Source organism: Carica papaya, chromosome 8 (assembly GCF_054855325.1).
Source record: "Carica papaya isolate Zhongbai chromosome 8, ASM5485532v1, whole genome shotgun sequence".
In the NCBI taxonomy this organism is placed as follows: domain Eukaryota; kingdom Viridiplantae; phylum Streptophyta; class Magnoliopsida; order Brassicales; family Caricaceae; genus Carica; species Carica papaya.
This window is the reverse complement of record NC_142316.1, coordinates 5,064,681-5,084,082: the sequence shown is the minus strand read 5'-3', so window position 1 is coordinate 5,084,082 and position 19,402 is coordinate 5,064,681. Positions and strand designations below refer to the sequence as shown.

The 19,402-nt window shown below is 34.2% G+C and overlaps 1 protein-coding gene across 3 annotated transcripts in view; it reads right to left on the bottom strand.

The window, feature by feature from the left end:
- Positions 1-18,851, bottom strand: part of MCM8 (minichromosome maintenance 8) — a 28,210-nt gene extending 9,359 nt beyond the window's left edge. For all 3 annotated transcript variants that reach the window (XR_015814104.1, XM_088209906.1, XM_088209907.1), the window contains exons 1-8: positions 18,533-18,851; positions 12,457-12,597; positions 12,237-12,354; positions 11,891-12,113; positions 11,544-11,707; positions 2,206-2,469; positions 535-630; positions 238-390 (exon numbers count right to left, since the gene is read on the bottom strand). Coding sequence is in view for 2 of the 3 variants with exons in the window: in XM_088209906.1 (XP_088066032.1) it covers positions 238-390; positions 535-630; positions 2,206-2,469; positions 11,544-11,707; positions 11,891-12,113; positions 12,237-12,354; positions 12,457-12,597; positions 18,533-18,718 (1,345 nt within the window). In the remaining variant the exon portion in view is untranslated. The remainder of the gene's footprint in view (positions 1-237; positions 391-534; positions 631-2,205; positions 2,470-11,543; positions 11,708-11,890; positions 12,114-12,236; positions 12,355-12,456; positions 12,598-18,532) is intronic.
- Positions 18,852-19,402: the final 551 nt, after the last annotated feature.

Sequence of the window (19,402 nt, the reverse complement as noted above, 5' to 3'; positions counted from 1 at the left end):
CATAATATCCTTATGGCCACTTTTTTCACCAAGTTTTTGACATGGTTCTGGGAATTTTTCCAATTTTTTATATCCCTGGTATAACCTCTCAATTTGTAAAATCCAAGTTATATAAGATAACCAACACATTGACACTGAACCAATAAAAATGAAAGAAGGAACGAGCTACGAATAGAGATTATAAATAAGCATCTTAAAATTGTAATACTCAAACAAAGAGAAGTAGGAAGAAGCTACCAGCCTCAAAAGCATAGTCACTTGTCATTGGGTCCTTCACTACAGCTACAGTGAGGCCAGCATTAGTTGTGGCATTACCACATACATAAATGCCACGTGGAGAAACAGCAGCAGCTGCTTGTAATAGTTGGCTCTTTCCAAGTCCAGGATCACCTAAGAAAATGCAATCATCATAAGTCCATCTTGTTTCTCCACTGTTCTACTAATTCCTTCTGCATCCTTTAATTCTCATTTAATGATGAAGGACTATCCGCATTAAGCTTTCTGTAACAGAAACAGAATATATCTTAAGCTCACCAACAACAATGACATGGATATCTCCTCTCACAGGGACCTTGTTGCCATCCATTGAGTGCTTTCGTACACCTCCGAACAGTGCAAGTGTTATTCCCGCTGTTGGTTAAAAAAGAATAAAATATCATGAATAGGCAATTCGTTGTCAATTTAGGATACCGAGTGAGCAAATAGACTGAACGGACAGTGGTTTGTATAGGAATCCATGCTGATCAAAGAAAATTGATATAGTGACCACATGTAACTGAAAGGAACAATTTTTATTGAATGTAAACAAGGAAATGCCATGTCAATGTCATAAAAAAGAATGAATCTTTGGAAGACATTTTCACATAACAATTCCATTTGGGATACTGTGTTATCAAAGTAGAAAATTAACTGAGTCTACACTGCATATCAGAAAGATCCTTTCTGAACCAGTAATTAGGGACTAATATAACAATCTCCACTGCACACCAAACAGGACAAAGAGCATATGTGTCAAAAGGATGACAACAGTACCATATTATTGGTTACATTTTAATCGTATAATCATTTATTATGTTTTTATTTTTTTATTCTCTTCATTAAATAGGTTAGGTTTATACAGTTGCAAGTATTTCTATACATATTTAATTCATTTAAATAAGTTCTTGAATATTTATAGTAAATCTATATACAGATAGTAAATGTATTTCGTTACCTACTCTTTTACACAAAATACAACAGACATGTTTCCTATGCCTAATAGATGTACTTATAATTATATATTATATTTTTAAATAGTATACAAAGTATTCAAGATGCTAACTAGCACACAAGAACTAATATTACTATTGTTATATAACAAAAGTAATATTGTTATTATTGTTATATAATAAAGAGAATGTTTATTGATTGAAAACATGACCACTTGATTGCGTAAGTATGGAAGTGTTTTATAATTATTTATTAACTACGTTAAAAATTAAATTACTTATATAATTGTTAACTAATTATGTATCTTTGTTTTAAGTATACTTATTAAATAGGTTATACTCAATAAGTTTTTAAATAGTATAAGTTTTAACATATTTATTATGCTTTTTATTTTTTGTCACATATGTATCTCTCATATACTAAATACTAAACATATATATCTTGTATTCGTTGAAAGTAAATATACTCAGTAATTTCTTTTCTCAAATATAAATATCTCATAATATAATTAATTTTTTTTCTTCTCTATTTTTTAAACTAATTATGATTATCTATTAGATGAATCACATATGTACGATGTATCATATTTAAGATATCTTCATATAGAGGTTAAAATGAAAAGAGAGTGCTACTCATAATATATTGTTTCTACCATAATCGCTCATAATTCTGTAAAAGAAAAAATGGGTTGTGTTTATAATTGTTTATTATTTACAATTACGAGAAAATTAGTAAACTTTAAAACCAATCTATTATAATGATAGACAAAATCCCACAAATTTTAAATATGTAATCTATAAGTTTTTAAGTACATAAAACTAAGCTCATGTATAGTTAATTAGAAAAAAAAAAACATTAATTAATCAATATCATCATATCATTCGATTAAGCTTCACGGGTTGAACAGAGCAGAATCGAAAGAAACTCGTGCAAAGTAATTTTAGAAAAGATATCATATAAGGTAAACGACACACGCACCCCTGGAGAGAAGTTTACCTTTGACAAGTTCATGTCCATATATTGATGGACAAATTGATTGTAGTATTTGTCGGAATTTATCTGTACCATATTCCTCTGAGAACTTCACAATAAATTCTAAATCCCTAGGTGAGAATGAGAATAAATCAACCATCTCCCTAGATTGGGGATTAGAACTTGGATCCTGCAAATCCTCAGCTGTAGACTGTGACTTGGAATTTTTAACTGAAACTGCTTCTATATACAAATAGTAGAATCCCTGATTTTTGCCTTTTGATTTCCCTGAAAAATGACCAAAGTCAGAGCTTAAACAATATAAATAGCCACTGAGGACACAACAGCATTCTTACTGCCAATCCAAACATTTTCATCTTGAGGGTAATGCTGGATAATTGCTAGAAGGGCTACATTCTGAAATGTGTGATACTAAATTGCTGATAGAGTCTTCCTAAGATTTTACACCATAAGATTGCTGTATAATCATCCATTACCAGGTTGTGAAAATTGCTAATGCCCAAAGCCCATCTATATCTCTTCAATAATTTGATGTCTACCCTTTCTTTACACTAATTCATTTATATTTATCCACACAGAGAGAGAGAGAGAGAGAGAGAGAGAGAGAGGGATGCTCGAATTCTCCCACTGTACACCTCAAAATAATCTGAAACTCTCCTTGAATCAAGTACTGGAGTAGATAGAAGAAAAAACCTATCTCAAAGACTTATGACCACACTAAACATCATTCCAAATCCTAATCAGCCAGCCATTCCCTACTTCAAAATGAAGATGGCTGAAAAACTAGGTGTTCTTCCTGCAATGCACCTTCATGAACAAGAACTGATAGCAATCTGCTTGGCCAGAAAACCAATCATCAGCAAATAAGCCAAACTTGGCTCTATTGACCTTCCACCAAAGGGAGTCCATGTTGAAAAAGTGTCATTTCTATTCAACCAATAAAGCTTGATTAGAACTCCGCATAGCTCTAGTAACCAAGCCCTGTTTCCTCAAAAATTGTCTCACATGCTTCCAAGCCACCGGATAAAATTTCCTTCAATCATCCGCATAACCCACAAAAACAGATTCTGAATGTCTTCAATCTGCTTAGACACCTATTCAAGTGTACAGAAGAGAGAGAAAATAAACAAGAAGATTAGAGAGAACACTGTTTAGGAGTACCACCCTTGAGCAAGCATTTTCTCTTCCAACCAGTCTAATGTTTTCCCATGTCACTACTCGGTCCCATAAGCTAGCCTCTTTTATATGGCCACCAAGAGATAAACCAAGATGCTTTAGAAGAAAATTACTGACTTTGCAACCCAAAACCATGGCTAACTCAGCCATCCACCCCCTGCCAATTGTCACCAATACAGATTTTGCCACATTTACCTTCAGTCCTAATACAAAGTGAAAACAGAGAAGCACATATCTAATTTCTCGTCAAGGAAGGCCTATTTAGCTTAAAAGATACGAAGATGTCATTTTCAAACAAAAAACATAAAATCTCCACCTTCTTATCTCCCTTACTCACCGATAAAACTTCATATAGATTAGCCTCTCTAATCTAGATGAAAAGACGGTTAAAGGCTTCCATAACAATAATAAACAGGAAAAAGAGTACGTCACATGGCCTTAGTTCTCTTAATAATTTAAGGAAACGGAAGGGGGGCGTTAAGGATGATAAGAAATGAGACAGTCGAGATGCACTAAGAAATCCACCTATACCTATTCTCACTGGAGGCCAGCCTGTGGAGGAGACAAAACAGAAAAAAAGATATTGTTTGTCCAACACGCACAACAAGCCTAAAACACCTCGTTTTGAACTGTGTCCACCATTTGATTAGCAATAAGAAATGCATCTAAAATCCCCTAAACAAAGGAATTTTGAGAATCCCGTACTATGCTACAAACCACTTTACTCAATTTTCCGGCTAGTACTTTGAAGATAAGTTTGTGAATATGCTCCATTAAGCAGATAGGTCTAATGTTTTTGAGATCAAATGCCCCTTCCACTTGCCGAAAAACACCAAGAAAGAGGCATTGGGACTATCCCTTCACCTTTGCAATCAACTACATTAAAATAATCAACAACCATAGCCCTTCTTAACTATATATAACAATCTTAAGATCATCTCAAAACAAAAGGTTATGCTCTATCCCTTCACCGTCATCATAAAATTCAAGAGAAACACTACTTGAAATTAGCTCTTCTAACCATGTACCCAGAGGACACCATTGAAGCCCCCTTGACACAGCATACAAATCATAGCCCATTATCTTTCCACGTAATAATGGTTCCATCAGCCAGTCCAATAGCCGGGGGGGTCCAACAACCTAACATCCCGTACAACCTTTCACAAAGGACTTGGACATCTTTTCCACTTTAGTTTGCTGAAAGTAGAAAAGATCCTAGCTCCATTTATTTAACACCCCCCTTGGTGAATTTGCTTTTACTAGCATTGTTGATGCCTCTCATATTCCAAGAAATAACCTGACTGATTATCGAAAACTATAATTTCCTTATCCCCTACATTTACTTATTCTCTTTTTTCCCCTCTTTTCCAATCTTAAGAGAATTTCCCCCTTTTGACAAATACTCTCAAGCCTCCTAAATAGATGAATCACCTGATTTTCACCTCCTTTAAAACTCACCCAGAAATTTACTAACCTTCTCACACTTTTAGGACCCATTCTGATTCAAAGACACCTATTGAAATACAACACCCTCCCTTGTGCAATAATGCATCGCCATGATATCATCCTCCTACCTCTCATACTAGTAAAAGCTCCAAATGGAGTGAGCGGTCTTACTGCAAGAGCCGAGAGAGAGATCGGGAGGGACTGGAAGAGGAAAAAGAAAGATGCCCAATTTGGAGTCAACAGGTTCCAAACAGCTTGTTTGGAACTGTTAGAATATTATAGAATATTTTCTAACATAATAGTATGATTATATTTCCAAATATGTAAGTTTAATTAGTAAGAAAATTATTAGGGTAGTTTATGTTAATTACCATATACGAATCCATCTACATGTATATATATCCCTACTTTTATTTCAATAAAACATTAGAAAATATCCAGTATTCATTTCCCTAATTCTAACATGGTATCAAAATTAGGGTTAAGGTTAGAGTTTTAAGAGTCAAATTTCATTAGACCAAAAGAATGGTTAAACAACCCATCTCGGCGCCGGAGGAAGTCGACCAGCGATCTCCAGCCAGTTCAGAGTGCGGCCATCACGGTGATGTACGCGGGAGAAGCCGAGACGGTGGTTTGCACGGCAGTTTGAGGCTGTGTGCGTCGGGTTTGCTGGAGGAGGATATTTCTATGCGGTTTGCTTTCTCCGTTCGAGGATAGAAGCAACAAAAGGGCTTGGTCAACTGGCTTTATGCACGTAACCAAAAGGCCGAAGAAAGAACAGGCGAGGGAAGCAGATCGCACGATAGGAAGCGATTGTCCGCTCTCCGGCCTGATTTCCGCTGTTTCTGTTAGCGCCATTCCAGATTAAGGTTGGCATTGGAGTTCTGTGGTGATTTCCAGCCGAAAGGGGGCTGTTTGGTAGTTTCAGACGGCAGTGAGTGTAACTTCAGCGGCAAAGTGTGCAGCGGCGTAGGCGGCGTAGATCTCCGGTGGTTGACAGTGAGGTTCTGGTAGGGTTGTTGATACCCGTACATGAAGAGGTATTCTGTTTTCTTAAATTTTCTGGTATATTTGCAATATTTTTGGTGCATCTCTAGCTGCTATATTTTGGTATTTTTGGATGACAATTTGTGAATATTCTCGAGTTAAGAATGAGTGATAACAAGTTTTCGATGAGTGAGATAGTCCCGACCATGTCAAAGATCACTGAATATAAATTAAATGGCACAAATTATCCGGAATGAAATAAAACTATTAGGGTTTATCTACGCAGTATTGATAAAGATGATCACTTGACTCAAAACTCTACTACTGATGGAACTAGACAAATCTGGCTAAGAGATGATGAACGGTTGTTTCTACAGATAAGAAATTCAATTGACAGTGAAGTAATTAGTTTAATTAATTATTGTGAGTTTGTTAAAGAACTGATAGATTATTTAGAGTTTCTATATTCAGGCAAAGAAAATGTGTCTGCATGTATGATGTTTGTAAAGCTTTCTATCCTGCTGAGAAGGAACTCAAATCTCTCATGACCTACTTTATGCAATTTAAAAAGATATATGAAGAGCTCAATGTACTTTTGTCGTTCAGTGCTGATATCAAGATACAGCAAACACAGAGAGAGCATATGGCCATAATGAGTTTCTTGGCTGGTCTTCCATCTAAATTTGAGACTGCTAAATCTCAAATCCTATCTGGTTCCGAGATCATATATTTTCAAGAAGTTTTTAGTAGAGTGTTAGCACAGAAACTACTATACCTAATCAGCATACTAATGTTCTTATTACAAGAGAAGGAGGAAGAAATAATAACAGGGAAGGAAACAGAGCAATAGATAGTCGGTATAATGATTCAAGTAATATTGTTTGTTATTACTGTCATGAGTAAGGACATACGAAGCCGCAATGTAAGAAATTACAAAATCGAAATCAGAGAACACAGACTGCAAATATTGCTACTGCTCGCTCATCTTCTGAGAAAACTATTGTGGTTTCAGCCGACGAGTATGCAAGGTTCTCTCAGTTTCAAGAATCTTTGAAAAACCGCACACCAGCTACTATATCTGCTGAATCAGGTTAAAGATGTTTTATCTCCTCATCAAACAAATGGGTGATTGATTTTGGTGCTATAAATCACATGACAAGTAACTTTAATAGTTAATTTTTAATCACACAGAGCACCCTCTCCTGTAACTATTACTGATGGGTCAACCTATAGTATTGAGGGTTCTGGGACTATAAAACCAACTCCCGCCATTACTCTGACCAATGTTTTAAGTCTACTCAAACTTGCTTTCAATTTGATTTCTGTAAGTAGATTTACCAAAAATCTTAATTGTTGTATCTCATTCTTTCAAGATTATTGTCTTTTTCAGGATCTTATGACGAAACAGATTATTGGTAAAAGACATTTATAAGAAGATTTCTACATTCTTGATAATTAGGTGCCTCGATCAGTTGCCTACTCTAGTATCGTCTCTCCATTTGAAGCACATTATCAGTTGGGGCATTCATCTCTCACTGTGTTGAAAAAGTTGTGTCCTCAGTTTCATGATATATATTCATTAAATTGTGAGTCATGTCAGTTCACAAAACATCATCATAACTCGTCAAGTCTAAGAATTAATAAACGAACTGAGTCTATTTTTGAATTAGTTCATTATGATATTTAGGGTCCATGTCATGTTATATCTAAAACAGAGTTTAAGTATTTTATTACTTTTGTTGATGATTTTTCTCGAATGACTTGTATATACTTTATGAAAAATTGTTTTGAAGCTCATTTTTGTGTTTTTCATGTAAAAATCAAAACTCAATTTAATGTTTCTGTACATGTGCTAAGAAGTGATAATGGTAAAGAATATATGTCAGACTCATTTTAGAATTATATGACTCAATATAGGATTGTTCATCAGTCATCTTGCGTTGATACACCATCTCAAAATGGGGTTGCTGAGAGAAATAACAAACATTTACTTGAGACTGCTTGAGCTCTCTTATTTCAGATAAAAGTTCCTAAGCAATTCTTGGCTGATGTTGTATCCATTATCTGTTTCTTAATTAATCGTCTACCGTCTGCAGTATTTGAATGTGATATTCCTTACAGTATTCTTTTTTTAAATAAGTCATTGTTTCCGGTACAGCCGCGAATATTTGATAGTATTTGTTATGTTCGAGATGTTCGACCAAATATTACTAAGTTGGATCCCAAAGCCTTTAAGTGTGTTTTTTTGGGATATTCTCATATGCAAAAGAGATATCGGTGTTACTTTTCAGATCTCAATAAATATTTAGTGTCAACCGATATAGTCTTTTCAGAGAGTATACCGTTTTCCTCCTCACAGTCCAATTCCACAGATCAGGTAAAGAACGATGAGTGGCTCTAGAATAGTAACTGTACAGAGCAACCATATAATGATATTTTTTCTTATGTGTCTTTTGAAAAACTGATGATGGTATGCCTTTAACTCAAGAACAACCACCCATTATTCATGTTTATTCTAGAAGACAACAGACTAATGATACATGTCCTGTACCAGTTTCTTCGTCATCTGATCCTTCCACTCATGATCTTGATATTTCCATCAGTCTTCATAAAGGTACACATCAATACATCATTCCTCATTCTACTCATGCTATTGCTAACTTCATTTCATATGATCATTTGTCTCATTTGTCTAACTTTTTAATTGCTTCTATAGATTCCATTCCACTTTCATACCCAATACAGTTAAAAATGTTCTAAATCACCCTGATTGGCGTAATGTCATGCTTGAGAAGATAAATGTTCTTGACGATAATTATACCTGCGATTTGATAAATTTGCCCAAAGGAAAAAAGAGTAAAGGGTGCAAATGAGTATTTGCAGTCAAAGTGAATGCAGATGGCTTTGTGGCGGATTTAAATCTCGATTGGTAGCAAAAAGTTATGCTCAGTCTTATGGGGTGAAATATTCTGATACATTCTCTCCAGTAGCAAAACTTACCTTTGTCCGTTTATTCATATCTATTATAGCCTACAAAGACTGGCATTTACACTAGTTAGACATTAAAAATGCATTTCTACATGATGATCTCTTAAAAAAAGTGTATATGAAGCAACCACATGGGTTTGTTGCTTAGGGAGAGTACGAGAAAATTTGTCATTTGAATAAATCTTTATATGGTCTGAATCAGAGTTCCTGTGCGTAATTTGGCAAATTTAGTGAGGTAGTAAGTGAATTCGGATTGATGAAGAGCAAGTGTGATCATTCAATCTTCTATAGACAATCATCAACTGGTATTATACTTTTTATTGTTTATGTTGATAATATTGTGATTAGAGGAGATGACCATGTAGGAATATCCTATCTCAAGTCATTCCTGCATACTAAGTTCAATACCAAAGAATTGGGACAACTAAACTATTTCTCGGGGTTAAAGTAACAAGAAGCAAGAAAGGGATTTTATTATCTTAGAGAAAGTATGTACTTGATCTACTTGTAGAAACAGAAAAACTGGGAGTTAAGCCATGCAATACGCCTATGGTACCAAATGTACATCTTACAAAAGATGATGGTGATCTCCTTGATGATTCAGAAAAATATAGACGACTCGTTGGGAAATTGAATTATCTCACTGTGACTCGTGCAGATATTGCATATCCTATCAGTATTGCAAGTCAATTTATATTTATACCTACAGTTAAACATTGGAAGGTTCTGAAACAGATTCTGTGCTACTTAAAAAGTGCCCCAGGGCTCGGCACAATATTTAAAAATTACGGACATATTCACATTGAATGTTTTACAAATGTTGATTGGGCTGTATCGAAAATTGATAGGAGGTCTACTACGGCTATTGTGTTTTTGTTGGTGGGAATCTCATATCATGAAAAAGTAAGAAGCAAATAATTGCATCTCGTTCAAATGCAAAATCTGAATATAGAGATACGTCTCAGTACACATGTGAAAGTCTTATGGATACATTATTTTTTAGAAGAAGTGGGTTTGAATCCCACATCTCCTGCAAAACTTTGGTGCGATAATCAGACTGCCATTCATATTGCCTTAAATCCTGTGTATCATAAGAGAACCAAACATATCGAGGTTGATTGTCACTTCATGCTAGAAAAGATTTAGAAAAACTTTATATTTACTAGTTATATAAAGATAGAAAAATAACTTGATGATATATTCACAAAATCTTTGAACGGAACACGGATTGAGTATCTTCGGAACAAATTGTACATAATTAATATCTATACTTCAGCTTGAGGAGAAGTGTTAGAATATTATAAAATATTTTCTAACATAATAGTATGATTATATTTTTAAATATGTAAATTTAATTAGAAAGAAAATTATTAGGGTAATTTATGTTGATTACTATATATGAATCCATCTACATATATATATATATCTCTATTTTTATTTCAATAAAAATAAAAAAATATTCAGTAATTCTTTCTCTAATTCTAACAGGAACATTCCTTCCTCACTTTCAAAAACAAGTAGAGCTAGCTTTTCCCAGTTTCAAAATAGTCTCTCATTCCTCTTCTTAATACTAAGATAGATGAAGAGGACAATGGAGACCAGGAACAGCAGTTTGTTTGAATTTGATCTCGAGGTCTTTTCTTGAATTATGTCCTCAAATTTGTTATTCAGAGTTTTTTTGGCTTTGGAGGAGCTACCTGTTTCTGTTTGGCTTCTCTTGAGAGTTTGGACTTGGGCCTAATAGACAAACAACAATTTAAAGGGGTAGAAGGCTCGAGAATTTGCTAACCCAATTCTGCACTAAAGAACCAACAGTTTGGCTTATGCTTTCTTTTTCAGCTGCCACAAGGCCTGCAGTGCCGTAGCATAAATGGGAGAGGACTTCATTTCATAACCTTAACCACCAACTCCTTTCCGTACACTAAGATGCCCCTTGTGGGTGGATTCCCTACCATTATATCCACCATCTTGAATTTTACAAAGGACAGACATAATCTTCTTCTTCTTCCTCATCAGACCATAGTCACCAACAACAGCAACCGGCCTTTCCTCGTGCTTCAACCCATTGACTACATATACAGTGGGAACAGTCTCCAGCACCCGTCTGCCTCTTTGCCTTATGGAAATAATATACACCTCTTACCTCTCTCATTTTGTTCACTCAAGTCCAAGAATCTCTCTCTCTCTTCTGTTTTTTCCTAGCGATGATGTTAGAGTCCATCCCTCCCTCTTGCAACACCAACTCCATGTATTGTGTTCCTTCTCCACAAAAACTTGCAAAAATGCCTTGATGAACCACCAGACCCCAATATCAGAAAAAAAGGACCAAGTAGTGGTTGCGAAAAGCATTTTCCATTATGCAAAGAATATGTAAAGCCTCACATTCCAGCTTTTTGCTCAACTACCGGAAAGTTTCTAGGGTGTCGATTGGCATGGTAACAATGAGTAGCCAAGCTGGTTGAAAAAAAATACCTTCCTCAGAAGACTCACGACAAGAGAGAGAAGGAGAGCCATATAACCAGCTCATCAAGTCTTTCCTTCTGCTCACACTTTATGCACAGTTTCTTGTTGACTCTCTCTCATTAAAATTCCCTCACTTGTATTCTCCACTTATTTACAGTAATTTATTGGAAATATAATCTAAGAGAGAGATCATAAATGTTATAAATTTCAAATGTGTTAAACTTATCAAGATCAAATAATGAGTGAGTTGACAAACCTTTCTTATGAAACAATGACTATACCTCCTCCAATATCCATGTAGTTATTGATTACTTTTATAATTCCTGTAACAGTCACCACATCACCAGGAACACACACATCAACGATATCATTGGTCAGTTCACACTCTACTGTTCGAGGCACTCGACCTTCTTCATGATCTTCAGACTTTAGCAGCTCTTGTATCCTGAGAAGCACAATAAGGAAAAAATAAAACAAACTGAAGTGTCTGTATATATATATATACACACACAACTAACATGGCACCAGGGAAAGGAAAAGCATCCAAATTTTCATCTCTCTCCTCTTCGAAAAAAGAAGCTCAAATTGAAAATTTTTCTACATAAAGCTTACCAGTCAAGATGCCTACCTTATTTTCTGAAAATCAATTGCCTGAGCAGAAGACCTGATTGGAATAAATGTTTTGCTCTTGCACCCATGAAAGTTGCAAATGGGTGGTGGTGAAAATTTTCCATCGGGAAAGACACTTGTCATGCTAGTTTTACATTTTGCACAATCAAAACTCATTTGCATGACAAGAGGCTTGACAGTGCTAACTTTTATTACAGTGCCACGTACAGATACAAGCTTGTCTGTCATGACAACAAATTATAGCATTTATCATATTGTATCCTAGAGAAGCTAATTTACAATGGTACAACATATAACATCCAGAGAGAAAAATAACATTTAGCAAGATAAAGTAAAAAAGTTACCAATATATGCTGCTTTTAAGTTTTTCAAAGCAATTATAGATTCAGGATAATTATATGGACGAATATTTATCTTCATTCCATCCTCCATTCTGTAATTTTCCCAATGGACTAACATAATCTGCTAGCAAAACAAGGAATGGTTATCCTATGTCAGCAAGAAAACAAATGCAAATTGAATGCATAGGAAATATGGGTATTCTCCCTAAAACTTGCCTCATACCTTGTGAACAGCAGCACTCATACACGTGAGGGTTATTCTGGGTTTGTTGTCCAAAATTGCGAAAAAGTTCCCAATATCACATACTTTTCTGAACTTTGAAAGATCAAGTGACAAAGAGTAGACAGCTCCATCACACTTTACCTGCTTATTTGTTAATATTTCAACTTCCAGATTCAAGAAAGTTATGAGCTCATGACAGTAGCTAAATCTTAAGCAAAACATGATGAAAATAAAAGCTCCATGCCATGTGTAAAAAATCATATGCCGTACCATGAGGATGGCGGAGGAAAATAGCATTTGCAAGGTACTATTAGCTTAATGAATCAACTATCACGTGAGCTTCTCATAAATGGCTAGTCCTAGAATTTATTTGTGCTGTAAGTTGTTAAAAATTTGTTAAAATAGCTTCATTAACAGCATTTTAAGGTAAAAGTAGTACGGTGTTGAATAAAGGTTAATGTAAAAAGTATTATTAATGTAAGATATGATATTATTGTAATTAATTATATTATAAATTAATAATAAATATTGAAATGATAAAAGATCTTGCAAAACAATAAAAATTTTAAATTATTATGTTTTATTTAAAATATTAAATCTTCTTAAAATATTATTAAATAATTTAAATCATTTTGAAATTCTTTATTTCGATTTAATTATTTTGTCTATTTTATTCAATATAGATATTAATTGTAAATCATAATTATTTTATTTCACAGAGAAAATTTTATTTAAAAAATTTAAGATAAATATAAAAAATATATAAATTTTATTATTATATTTTTTACTTTAAAATTATAAAAATTAATTAAATATAAAATTGATAAATATACTTCTTTAAAATATACACCTGAAATTCGTTTCTGCTTTTGCTCTTACCAAAAGCTAAGATCAAATTATGATTTTAATTGAAAACATTTATGTTTTAGTGTGTGGTTCAGCCTTCAATTTTTAACAGCAAAAAAAAGAATTAGAAGTCTAGCCAAAAAGGCATTTGTTCATTGGCTTGGCCGGTTTTTAAGTTGCAAGCGTGTCAAAGTGCTTTGAAAATAGCTTTCACTATAAGCAACTTTAATATTTGTTCAACCTTCTGTTTTCTAATAACAAAAGCAAAAGCAGAAGTCTAGTCAAACAGACATTTATTTGTTTGGTCCAACTGGTGCTTGTGCTATAAGCAAGTAAAAGTGTTTTGAAAATAATTTTCAGTAAAAGTAGCTTTAAGGTGAAAACAGTATAGAATGCATTGGACAGCTACTGTAACTTCCGTTGTAAGTTTAATAAAAATACTTATTAGAAAGTTTGATAAAAATAGTAGTTAGATGTTTGATAAAAATTGTTTAAATCACTTTAAAAAGCAGAAAATGAATCTTTAGTTAATATAGCTGCTGATACTTAAATTATCAAAATGGTATAATATATTTGGTAAAATAGCTGTAGATACTAAAATAAATAAAATATATTAAAAAAGATAAATTTACTTCAAATAATTACTTATACAGTAGTAATAGTACATATATACATAATATAATATGTATACACAAATTTGTGCGTACATATTATACATAACATTATATATAATGCACTTATATCAAAATATATTTGTCTACATAATAGTGATATATATATATATAATATGCACTTAAAAAGTTAATTGAAAAAGAAGAAATTTTAATTTGAGTTATTACTTGTATAATAATATTAAAATAAAAATTTATTAATTCTTTAGTTTCACTAATATTTAAATTTTTAATGACAACCATAGCTACCTACATGAGGTAGTGGAGGTGGCGGGTGATGAACGAATGGGGAAAGGGCGCTAGAAACAGATGGAGGCAACCTACAGATGGCGATCGGCGCGTGGCAGATCGTAATAGTGTCACTAGTGACTCCCAAATTTATAAAAAACAAAATAAGTATAAATGAAATCCTTTTTGTGGATTCTTCGCTCAGTATTAATGATTGTGACAATCGTCAAAGGAAGCATCATCATCCCTATCTTTTGTGTTTTCCTCTTTTCTTCCTCCATGTCAATACATAAGTCATCTTTCTTAGAGCGTTTCTAACCCATATGGTCTTGCTTTCAACACTTGATGCAAACTATTTCCTTACCCTGAGTATTGAGCTGTTGGAAGCTGGTTTTGCAACAGTTCAGTTTGAATCTCGTTGCGGACAACCTACTTGCCCATCATAAGTTGCTCTTGAGTTTTTCTTCTACATATTGATTTCTCTTGGGACGAACAGGATTCCCTTGAAGTTGGGTACTTCAACCAATCTTCTATACTAGTGCAGCTTGGTAAATTTGGACATCATATAGATGTTTGTGATTTCTGAAGTTCAATTTTTTGGTTGACAAGATTGGAACTTTTTGAATGCGGGTCTTAGATGTTTGTGTAGGATTGTTGTAGCTCTAATACTAAATGATTTCGGATAAATCTTAGGATTGCTTTGCTTAGAAATTTAAAGGGAACCTGGATGTGATATCTAAGATTATTAGGTGGCATGTCTAAGATTTGATTGAATCACAAAATTATGTAAAGAGAAATTTTTAAAGTGTTAAGATTTGATTGAATCATAAAATTATGTAATGAGAAATTCTTGAAGTGTTTTATTGAATAACAATCTTAAAAGAGTGTCAAGTAATTTTTTTTTTAAATAAAAAATATAAAAGGTATATTAATATGTATAAAATATCTACAATATAGTAATGGTATCATGACATTTCAAAAATCATCCCACCTATAGATATCATGACCTAACATCACTGAATCAAAAAAATCCAACCATCTATCCCTAATTCTTGTCATGTCACCCTCTACACTATCAAAAACCCCACTGTCATGCTCTTTCTAAATAATCCAAAAAATTATTAAAGAGATAAGCTTTGAATGAGTATTCTTTTTATATAACCCCTTCCAAGCCCAAAGTTCCTCCCTCACCGATCCAGCAATCACCCACTTGATACCAATTCGATTATACACCATAGTTCAAAGCTCACAAATCACCCAACACCAGAGGAGAGTATGGTTGCAAGATTTCGTGTCCTTTTTACATAGACAACAACCACTTACCATAGTTTTGCCCATTTTCATAAGATTATCAATCGTCAAGATATTCCCTCCTTGCTTCCCAAGCAAATTAAGTGATTCTAGGCTGAGGTTGAACTTTCCAAATCTGGAAAGTCAGATCTGACAAGAGGGAATATAGGTTTCCGGCCAACCAGATTTGGAAAGTTTAAGCTCCGCCTAGAATCACTTTCTTTGCTTGAGAAGTAGGGAAGAAATATCTTGAAGATTGATAATCTCATGGGAAGGGGTGAAACTATGGTAAATGGTTGCTGTTAAGAGGGAATATAGGTTTATTTCCCATGTGATTTGACAAGAGGGAATATAGGTTTCTGGCCAGCCAGATGTGGAAGAAAGCTTTTGAGCTCTCCTATTTTTTTCTTCTGCAACGCCCAAAAAATGGTAAGGGGAACGAGACCCACAGGTTTTTTCCCATCGCTAATACCATTCCACGCCCAAATCTCACTCTTTACATTGCCTGCCATCGCCCGATTGATTCTCAATAACTCATACACCATAGTTCATAACTTGTACGCCAATGGACACCATAACAAGATACGATTGCAAGATTATTCCGCCCCCTTACATAGGAAGCATCCATTCACCAAAATCTTTTCCCTCCTCCTTGACATCCTCTATCCGCAATACCAAACTTCGCCTTGATTACCCTTCTCCAAAGAGTACAATTTTCTATCATGAACCGCCAAATCCACTTACCCTGGAGCGTCTTGCTCATATCCACGAACGACCTCAACCTCAAACCATCCAGATGCAACAGTTTTTTAATCTCATACCGTGCCACTAGGTAATATCTCCTTTTATTCTCCGAGTGACCCTACAAGAATCTGCATTGGATGGATTCCAATCTCTTTGCCACGCTCATTGGGATTGTCAAGAGAGACATGTAATGGATAGGAACGTTAACCAACATGTTTTTGATGAGAGTAAGTCCCTCTCCCCAAGACAATAGATTTCTCTTCCAAACCGCTAACCTTCTCAATGTCCTTTCTATGGTTGGTCTCATACTCTCACATTTTTGTATTTAGCACTAAGGGCAGCCCAAATAGTTGATCGACAACTTCACCCTTTTGCATCCCCAGACATTTGCCAATCTGTTAACATCATCCCTACCATCTAATCTCTCAAATTCTGACTTGGTCAAATTAACATTAAGCCAGAGACACAAGAAGACACATCCAAGATTGAGAAGCATTCCTTCATCTGGTTTCCAGAATACTAAGGCATCATCCATAAAAAAATAAGGACTTTCTTCCACCTGTTCGCCCACTCCCACTTTCAGTCATCTGAACAAATCCAACTCCTTAGCCTTTATCAAATTTCTTTGCATTGCTTATTACTCATCTGACTGTTCAATTTTGAGCACGAAAGAGATGAAATTTGAGTAGCTTGAGATGAGATTCCTTGTCTGTTGGACAAACATCTGAAGTAGCTACTTTTGAATCTCCTGCCAAATAGGAAATATGAATAGGTTGTACAAAGCCATAGAGGCCTCAACTTGAGTAGCAAAATGTTAACTTGTATTACAGCAGACTCTGCCATAGGAAGCAAATTTATCCAGCCCTTGGGTTTGTCATGACACATGTACTTTAGATAAGTTTCAAGGCACTGACTAACCATTTCATTTTAGTCATCTATTTAGAGATTGTATGTTGTAGACTGCTGAAAGTTGACCCCTTGTAAGTGAAAAATGTCTTGCCAAATAGCGTTTAGGAAGATTGAGTTCCCATCATTTACTATATTGACTCGAAGTCTATGAACACTTTGAGCAATGCTCAGAGGCACATCAAATGTTTTAAATTATCCTTATAGAAGTTCCATTTAAGTTCATTATTTCTGCCATTATGTCACCAGACCTGCTATTCCGAAAGCACATGCATTCTTGGCTGAGTTGGCATCACCAAGCAACAGAACTCTGCTCAGAAGCACATCAGACATTTTAAATTATGCTTGTAGAAAAAGTCCTATTTAAGTTCATTAATTCTGCCATTATGTCACCAGACCTGCCATTCCGAAAGCAAATGCATTCCTCCTATTTTAGGTTATTCCTTCGTCAATCTTGTTCGCGTGTACATCTGGTTGCATTCGAGTGTTTTGCCTTTCAGATATACACATGCAATCTTCACATTTTAATTTAGGCAGTATTTCCTCTACGTCAAAAATTCATTTTGCTCAATACAACTATCATCTCAAGTTTTCTCCTTCAATTGCATGAAGAACTTAAGTTAAGAACTGGGTTGGAATTAGTGTCTGATTTCTGCCCATCTCTCTTACTTTCTTCTACCATAGTTGCATTCCTTCCTCCAAAAGCAAAGCCACCACTAGTGCCATTTAGTAGCATCTGTTTTAATTATTCGCTGCCACCAACAATTTGCTTTAGTTCTTCCACACTTTTGGCTACTTTCATGATAGTTTCCGTTTTCTTTTTTAATTGACCAATTTGTTTGGATACTTTTCCAATTTTCCCTTTCTTGCCACACGGCGTTATTAATTCTGTTGCCTAAGAGCACATTCTAATGGATACAGAAGTAAGTAAGAGAGTACAGGGAAGAGACAAACACACAGAGGGAGAAGACTGGAAGAATTATTAATTGATTGATTGCCATTCTTTGTAAGAATCTACAGGTACTTATAAGTCCAATTGTTTGACTAATTGCCCATTCTTCGTAAGAATCAACAGATATTTATAACCTAACTGTTGCAAGTATTTTACCAGATAACCAACTGACTTATTTGCATCAGTTACTAATATTTCCCACCTATTCTACAGTTGGTACATCAGAAAGCTGAACAAACATAAACAGTCTCGCAATTCATTTTAAAAGAATCGATGGCATAGTGCAAAGTCATTTATTAGTGACACAAGAAAAAACGCATTTGCAATTATGCAATCGACTGTTGACAAAACAACAAAGCACGATTACAAAATACCTAAAAGAACTCGCCGTAGATTTTCGATTAAAACGAAAAAGAGCATGATATAGATAAAGAAGTACCTGAGAAATGAAATCTAGTCCTGCTGGAGTGGAAAAGAAGCGAATGAACTCAGTTGTGAGCATCAAGTTTTCTTCATCGACTGAGTTCTCAGTATCGCGAAAATAAGTTTCCAAAATCTGCCCGATACTGCTTGTATCAATCGAGATATGCCTAGGGTTCATGCTGTCTCCCCGATATCCGTACATGTCGATCGATTGTTGAGATTCGAGTATTTGCCTACCAAACGCTTGTAGAGAGTAATATCTGCTTCTCTCTCTCTGGCTGTTGCTTTGGCGGGAGAAACTGAAATAGGAAATAAATTGTGGTTGCGTTGCCTGTCCTCTTGTGAGGGCTTAACAATATATATATATATATATATATATATGTATATGTATAACTTTTAAAATATTATTTTTTAATTTTTGATTTTTTTATAAATTTAATTTCTAATTATTCAACTATGGAAATTTAAGTATTTTAAAATATTTATTTTTTAAATTAGTTTTTTTAATCATTTCTTACCTAATATGTCAAGGTTATAATAAAAATGTTTTATTTGAATTACTGATAAATTTATTATTCGCTTATGTTATTAATTTTTGATAATCTGAAAACTTTATTTATTTATATATATATATAAATAAATATGTAATTTGAAAAATAAACCAAAAGTCAGAGATTTAATTGCTTCTATTTCATGTTTTTATTATTTTTACTTTATAATCTTATTTTTGAGTTGTTTAAAATTTCTTTGTGACTAATTTATTAATTAAATAAAATTTATAAATTACATTAAGTGGAGGTAGGTTATAAGATAGATAATGAGTCAAAAGAAAGTGATAAACAAACAACTTTTTACTAGTCTTATATATAAATGAAGAAATATGGTG